Here is a 7,853-nt window from a genome sequence, read left to right as displayed (position 1 = left end):
GGAAGATGGCGGCGCCCGTCCTGCTGAGAGTGTCGGTACCGCGGTGGGAGCGGGTGGCCCGGTATGCAGTGTGCGCCGCCGGGATCCTGCTCTCCATCTACGCCTACCACGTGGAGCGGGAGAAGGAGCGGGACCCCGAACACCGGGCCCTCTGCGACCTGGGGCCCTGGGTGAAGTGCTCCGCCGCCCTTGCCTCCAGGTAGCCCGGCTGGGAGGAGTGGGCCGGGAGCGGCCGAGCGGGGCGAGGGCGGAGGCTGGGGGTGGGGAGCGCGCGGCGGGAGCTCGGGCCTGGGGGGCGGCGGGAACTGGACCGCGGAGGGACCGAAGGGGTAGGAGCCGGGGAGGGGGGCGGAGGCCGGGTGCTTCTGCTCGGGGGGCGGCCCGAGCCCAGGCCGCCTGGCGGAGGTGGCGGGGCCGCGAGGCCGCCGAGGAGGGATGAGGTGGCAGAGTGCAGCCGGGAGGCCGGAGCGGACCGGGCGCAGTTGGGCAGGCTGGGGCCGGACAGGGGAGGAGCACGAGGGGTTTGCGGAGGGTGGGTCGGCCGGCTTGACAGGTTTCCAGGTTTTTGCCAAGGGAGGCGGGTCAGGGGTATGAGACCCTGTCAGAGGGGTCTGTGAGGCCAGTATCCACCTCTTGTCCTCCGATCGCTACAGCCCGAGATTGTGCGGCCGGCGTGGACTCAGGGGGGTTGCATTTCCCACTGTCTTCCTGGTGTTAGGACAGGTGTTTCCGTGGTCAGGCCTCTTTGTAGCGCTAGTGAGAATTTGCAGACTTCTTGAGACGGTGACATTTGCGGGCAAGCATGAATTTGACCCTACTGTGGAAGACGATACTGGCACTTAACATATCTGATTTCTTGGATTTCCCCTCGGATATTTCTGTGTGCCCGGGTGGGAGAAACGATTTGAGTTTGGGTCTAGTTTAGAAACGATATTTCTTGGATTTCCCCTCGGATATTTCTGTGTGCCCGGGTGGGAGAAACGATTTGAGTTTGGGTCTGTGTAGTGATGGTGTTACAGACAGAAGGTTGACTTTTCAATGTTGTTGATTGGTATAATGAGATACTCAGTTTGCTAAACTGGAGCGATTAGTTTGTTTTACTGATCATTTTAGTTTTTTAAACACGTTGTAATTGATTTGTCTGTTGCAGTTTATTTTAATGCATTAAATTTTCCTAGGCAAGTTACTTTGAAAAAAAGCGTACTTTACATTTTAAAAGGACTGTTTCTTTAATTGGGAGGAGTCATTAAAACACATAGGAAAAGTCAAAGAAATAATTTCAAAATTGATAGGTTACACTTTTAATAGCGACTATGCCTAATAGTTTGATGTTTGTTAACAGTCACATTTGAGCAATTTCTCCTAGTGTTGATCGGTAAATTGGTAGGTGGACAGAAGTGTATATATAGCTCACTAGTTTATTTAACCTTCATATTGCTGATTACGTGAACAAGCTAGCATGGAAGTTTGTCCTGTTACTGTTTATAAACTTCAGGGTGCCAGTCTATTCCACTTAGCCTTTTTAATGAACCAGGTACTCTATCTACTATCTTCACTTGCTCTTAAACCAAAATCTTGTAGCTTTTTAGAGGGGAAATAATTATCATTATGACTGTATTATACATATTTTGAAATGCGTTTAAAGTGTGGTTATCAGTTTACAATGGAAAAAACACTGATGTGACTTTTAAAAAGCTCAACATTTGTTGTTAGTCATTTTGAACCAAGTTAATAGGCTAATTTATTAGACTCTCAGATATCCTTTGAGAAACACTGAGCAAACATTTTCATTTTATTTTCCACTTTTGGAAAGGACTTTTAAACTTAAAAGTACCTTGTGCCCAAAGTATAGTTGAATGAATCAATACCTAGTGAAAAGACAGTAAGACTATGCAGTAGCACATCTTAAGTATTTAAAAAACAAAGAACTGAAAATAACACATTTGATATTAGTTACATATGGAATTTAGAGAGAATTATTACTAATTTTAGATTTTTTTGGAAACATGATCTATAATAAATTTAATGGACCTTTTAACATTTGGATGTGGAAAGAATACTGTATACTTAAGTTCTTAAAATTAACTTTTCTTTAAAAGTAGCATTTTTGAACCAAATAAGAAGTTTAGACTCTAATTCTCATAGTTATTTATGTGTCCTGCAAGAGACATGTTTTTGTGTTTTTTTTCCCCTTTTAAATAAAGCTCCACATAACATCAAGTAATATATTAAAAGTATATGTAAGACTAAAATTAACTAGATATCTTTATAGTTTTAAATGTGAAAGTAATGTGTGAAGTAATTGTAAAGCTTTGTACATAAATATTTTAACTTTGATGCCTGCTAAAGGATGATAGGTAAGAAAAAGATATGCTAATAAGAGGAGTGAGTAACTTATTTGCCATACATGAATGAGATTATTTCAAGAAGCGTATTCAGTTTGATTAGCCTGATTACTCCTTGCGAAATCATATATTTATTTATTTTGTTTGTTTCAGATATGGAAACCTGAAAATTAAATGGCCTAAATCTGATTTATAGACCTATTTTTTTTGGTGGGGGGAAATGGGTAGAGTAAATATCATTAAAAGTTTATATTTTATCAAGGTGAAAAAGAATTTAAATGAAAGGTCATTATTGGACACTTCAAGTTACTTCCTTTGAGTATTGACCGCTATGTACAGTAAAATTCAAAGATGTAACTCTTTTAAGAAAAAGTTTGAGCTCAGGCTCCAATTAATAGAATGAAAGAAGAGTAAACAGAAGAAAAAGATCCTGAGGTCACACCTATAATTCTAGTACTCTGGGAAGCTGAGGCAGATGGATTGTTTGAGCTCAGGAGTTCAAGACCAGCCTGAGCAGGAGCGAGAGACACATCTCTTAAAAAAAAACCACCCAGGTGTTGTAGTGGGCACCTGCAGTCCCAGCTACTTGGGAGACAGAGGCAAGAGGATTGCTTGAGCCCAAGAATTTGAGGTTGCTATGAGATAGGACACTATAGCACACTGCCAAGGGCGACAAAGTAAGACTCCGTCTCAAAAAAAAAAAAGAAAGAAAGAAAAAGATCCTAAAGGAAGTTCTCTTCCAGGATCCAGTGTTAACTCGTGATTTTGGATTGCTTAAACTTAACTTTATTCTCATTTCTCAATCTTTAAATATCCTAATCCAGATAGAATAAGGTAGGCTTAATGAGAGAGTTTTGAGGGGCATGTCTTGTGCATAAAATCCTCTAGTGTTTTGGAAGGCACAATTATGTAAAGGAATAATTTCAGCCTTTTGCATTTCAAAGGAAGTATTTCCCTCAAATTAGGAGATTGCAATAGAAATTGTAGTTTCTTTAGTCCACCAAGTATAACCAATAAAGACAGCAGCAGTAACTCACACCAGTACTTATATCACCATCATTTCATTTAATAAAACAATATTTTCACTCAATTTGAAAGAACAGAATCTCAGAATAAAAGATTCTTTAAATTGAATCATTTAGCTTTAATGAAAAGTTTACTTTCTTCTTATTTCCCCCATTTTTACAGAAATTGTTGAAAACTCTGCTGTGAACCTGTATCAGCCTACCAGTCAACGTTAAGTAGGCACTCTCTGCCCCTTTGGTTTGGTGCCCTGAGGTCAAATCCAGTGACTCTGGGTGGTGTAGCTCTGCTACGTCTTTGACTTGTGGTATCAAGCTAGTCACTTATTCTCATGAAGCCTTAATTTCTTATGATAAATAGGGATATTAAAACCCACTTTTGCACCCTGCACTCACACCTGTAATTCTAGCACTCTGGGAGGCCAAGGCAGGTGGATTGCTTGAGCTCAAGAGTTCAAGACCAGCCTGAGCAAAAGCAAGACCCCGTCTCTACTAAAAATAGAAAAACTGAAATAAGAAGCTTGCTTGAGCCCAAGAGTTGGAGGTTGCTGTGAGCTATGATGCCATGACACTCTACTCAGGATAATAGCTTGAGACTCTTTCTCAAAAAAACCCCCCAAAACCCACTTTGCCAGATGAATGTTAAGATTAAAGATGATACAAGTACGTACTTGAAATAAGGTATTAACTCAGTTATAGCTGTTATCATTATATTGGAGATGCTACTTTTTTTTTGTTTGTTTGCAGTGTCTGGTAGTAAGGTAGAAGTTTCTTTAAGAAGTTCCTTTAAGAAGTTTCTTAGATATAGTCCTTTGCGTATTTAATGTACTTTATTGCTTACTCTGGGGCATAGCATAAAGATTTAAAGTTCACTTCTATCAATTTCAGAAGTAGTACAAGAAAAACAAGAATATATGCAGAATGTGTGTATAGGTACTTTCTACGTATTAGGCCCCTTCAAAGAAGGATGTTTATATAAGAATAGTACAAATGATCTTGAGAGGTTAGTAGGCCTGACAATTCTGTAGTTCCTAAAAATGCATAAAAATAGTGACGTTTCCTGGTTATTTGTGGGGTATTTGTTCCAGGACTCCAGCTTTTCTTGTATACTCAAAGCCTACCACCATCAGCCCTGGGGAACCTGCATATACAACAAGTTGGGCCTCTATACACACAGGTTTATCTTGAAACAACTTTATTTCCCATCCTCATTTGGTTGAAAAAGATCTATATGTAAGTAGACTCAGTGCAGTTCAAACCCATGTTGTTTGAAGGTTGACTGCCATTTGAAAATCATTAAGTCCCCCAAAGTTCCCTTGTTTTACAGATACTGGATTAGTACCTTGGTTCCCATATGTTAAAAAAAAGTACCATCTGTTTACTACCCCCCAGTGAGATAATTAGAATGGAACCTAGAAATTTTTACTATTATTTACTTTGTCCAGCTGAAACTCAGAAATTAAGTGACTTACTGAAGATAATACAGGTAGAAGCAAATTGAGACTAGAAGTCTGGCTTCCAGAGTACTTGTTTAATCTTCTCCCTCCCCTCCAGTTGTAAAAATTGAATTCTTGCATAGGTAGTGCATTCACTGCTTTAGATTTGAAATATAGCAAAGCATGTACAGTGAAAAGTCTGCCTCAGACATCTAGTTGTCCCTTTCCATAGGCAGTCACAAAACTTTGCAGAGCCATTTAATGCATATACAAGCATGAATATGACCATATTCTCCCAGTTTTTAAAATACGAAGGTATATGCATTCTGTCTGTATTCTGCTTTTTGCTTAGTGTTCTTTCTATTACCATCCTACTTTAAATGCTTATATTTGTATTTAGTGAAATGTTAATAACTGCCAGTTTGTCCTAGTAGTTTTGACCAAGATGAATTTAAGAAATAAAATGCAGGGTGGCACCTGTGGCTCAAGGAGTAGGGCGCCAGCCCCATATGCTGGGGTAGTGGGCGCAAGCCCAGCCCCAGTCAAAATTGTAAAAAAAAAAAAAAAAAGAAATAAAATGCAAAGAAATATCCTTTCTTTAAAAAAAAAAAAAGAAAGAAAGAAAATGCTTATGTTGCCATTGTTTCTTGGTATGGAAATTTCAGAAGGAGTATGCAATCAGAGTACAAGGGGATTAAAGATATACCACAAAGAGGTGAATCTGGACTGCCCTGCATTAGAAATAATTGTTTCTTTTCTTAAGAGACGGAGTCTCACATTGTCACCCTCGGTATAGTGTATCGGTGTCACAGCTCACAGCAACCTCCAGTTCTTGGGCGTAGGCGATTCTCATGCCTCAGCCTCCTGAGTAGCTGGGACTACAGGTCCCTGCCACAATGCCTGGCTATTTTTTTGTTGCAGTTTGGCTGGGGCCAGCTTCCAACCCTCCACCCTCAGAATATGGGGCTGGTACCCTACTCACTGAGCCACAGGTGCCACCCAGAAATAATTGTTAATACTTAATAGATAATGTTTATTATATGCTAGGCAATATTCTAAACAGTCCCATGGTAGGTAACTTTTATAAATGAAAAACTGAGGCACACAGAATGTAAAGGAAATTTGATCCAGATAGCACAGTGACAGGTGACTGATTTTAGCTCAGTCAATCTGGCTTAAGAGTGCAAGCCCTTTACCACTACTTGAAATTCCACTTAGACCTGATGTTGATGTAGTGATACCCATAAATTTTTTTAAAAATTGTGCCTTTTTAAAAATTTGTATGACAAAGCCCAGAGTTTGCATTATAGCTTTTATCTGTTTAGAACAGTCTTTCTGAAAAGCAAGAACATAGCTGTGAAGGCATGGTGTTCAGGAGGGAGTTCCTGGAGTTTTTGTCTTCTAAGCCTAACTCTGTGAAGACCTGGCATTTGTCACCCCAGTGAGCTAACAGTTAGGCTGTGGGGTGAGCTATAGGGAAGACTTGCCAGGTCAGCCCGGGGAAGAACCATAAAGTGGATTTAGGCACCTGGATATAGGGAGGAGGGGAAAAGTGTGAATCCCCACATTCAAACTAAGCAAGGGCTATTCAGCCTGTGCTAGATTGCATTAGACTTGCATTAGATTACCAGTTTTCAGAATTTGTTCCTTGGAATCCTTGCTTTGTCTCAGTGAAACTAGGATTTGCTTCACTTTTATAATATTTTAAAGGTTAAGACATCAAATGTTTATATACACTTGAATATATCATGCTAAATTTTAACATATTTGAGACTGCTAATTTGTATTGCCAGGTTTTCTCAGGGGAGTTCATGCTGAGTGGAAAAAGAAGTGCCAGTCTTAAAAGGTTACAAACTATATGATTGCATGTGTATAACATTGAAATAATAAAACTATAGAGATGGATAACACTAGGAGTTAGGAATGGGTGGGAAGGGGTGGCATGCTTATAAAGAGGTAGCACGAGGGAGTCTTAGGGGATGGAACAGATCTGTATCTCAACTGTGATAACACAGAGCTACAAATATGGTAAAATTGCATAGGACTACACACACAGCATATAAAACTGGTGAAATCTGAATAAAGTCAGGATTGTACCAAGGTCAGTTTACTGATTGTGATAGTATACTAGTTATACAAGTTTTATATTAGAAGAGGTTGGGTGAAGGGTGCTTGAGACCTCCCTGTTCATTTTTATTTGCAAATTTCTGTGGTTTATAATTATAATTTTAGAATAAAAAAATGAAAAGGGCAAAAGATGCAATGCATTTAGAGTATTTGGGGGAAAATAAGCAAAAGGAAGAAAATTTAAATTATCCAAAATGCCAATACCCAGGATAACAATCCTTGGAATAAAATTTCTCGCTCACTTTGTGCATATACTTGACTTGTAAAAAATGCTGTTAATTAATAAGACTTATATTGGTACTGTAAAAATTTAGGCCAGTACTTGTTTGTTCATGTAAAATTATATAAGCAAATTCAGTACAATAGAGCTCTCATTGCATTATGTAATAACATGTGACTGCCTGCCTTATGCATGTCTTGATAACATTATTAGTGTGTATTTTAAGATTTTTATGTTTTACCAAAATATTTACAATTACCAAGTAGTCACATTCCTTAATACTATTATAGAATTAATTTGGAAATGTTCTACTTCTTATACTTCTGGATAGGTGTAATTAAATCCTTAGATAGCATTCATGTGCTGTTTTAAAAAACAAACTCATTTGCATTAAAAATTCTTATAATTTGCATCTGCTCATCTCTGTGAATCAGGTTTTTCTTGATGCTGTGCAATCCAAACAAAACTAACTTGACATGATACTGCCCCAGTCATCCATAATTTAAAGTTTGTGTTCATCAAGAGATTTATTGTTCTCATAAATGTTACAAACCTGAGCTTTAAAATGCACTGATAGATGGTAGATCCACATAAAATTTTACTTAGAAAGCAGTTTTTTTTTAAAAAGTTTAAAGCTATTAGATTATGATTTATAAGGTTTCTTATTAATATTTCTTTTTTTTTTTTTTTTTTGAGACAGAGC

General features: G+C 38.8%; 1 protein-coding gene across 1 annotated transcript in view; it reads left to right on the top strand.

Annotated features, from left to right (window-relative positions):
• Positions 1 to 7,853, top strand: part of VKORC1L1 (vitamin K epoxide reductase complex subunit 1 like 1) — a 66,213-nt gene continuing 58,360 nt past the window's right edge. Inside the window, exon 1 of the mRNA XM_003794218.3 lies at positions 1 to 199. Within this exon, the coding sequence (XP_003794266.1) occupies positions 6 to 199 (194 nt within the window). The 5' untranslated portion in view covers positions 1 to 5. The remainder of the gene's footprint in view (positions 200 to 7,853) is intronic.

Source organism: Otolemur garnettii, unplaced genomic scaffold (assembly GCF_000181295.1).
Source record: "Otolemur garnettii isolate 467f Iridium unplaced genomic scaffold, OtoGar3 scaffold00077, whole genome shotgun sequence".
Taxonomy (NCBI): Eukaryota; Metazoa; Chordata; class Mammalia; order Primates; family Galagidae; genus Otolemur; species Otolemur garnettii.
Note: the sequence above shows the minus strand (reverse complement) of the source record. Positions and strands in the feature narration are given on the sequence as shown.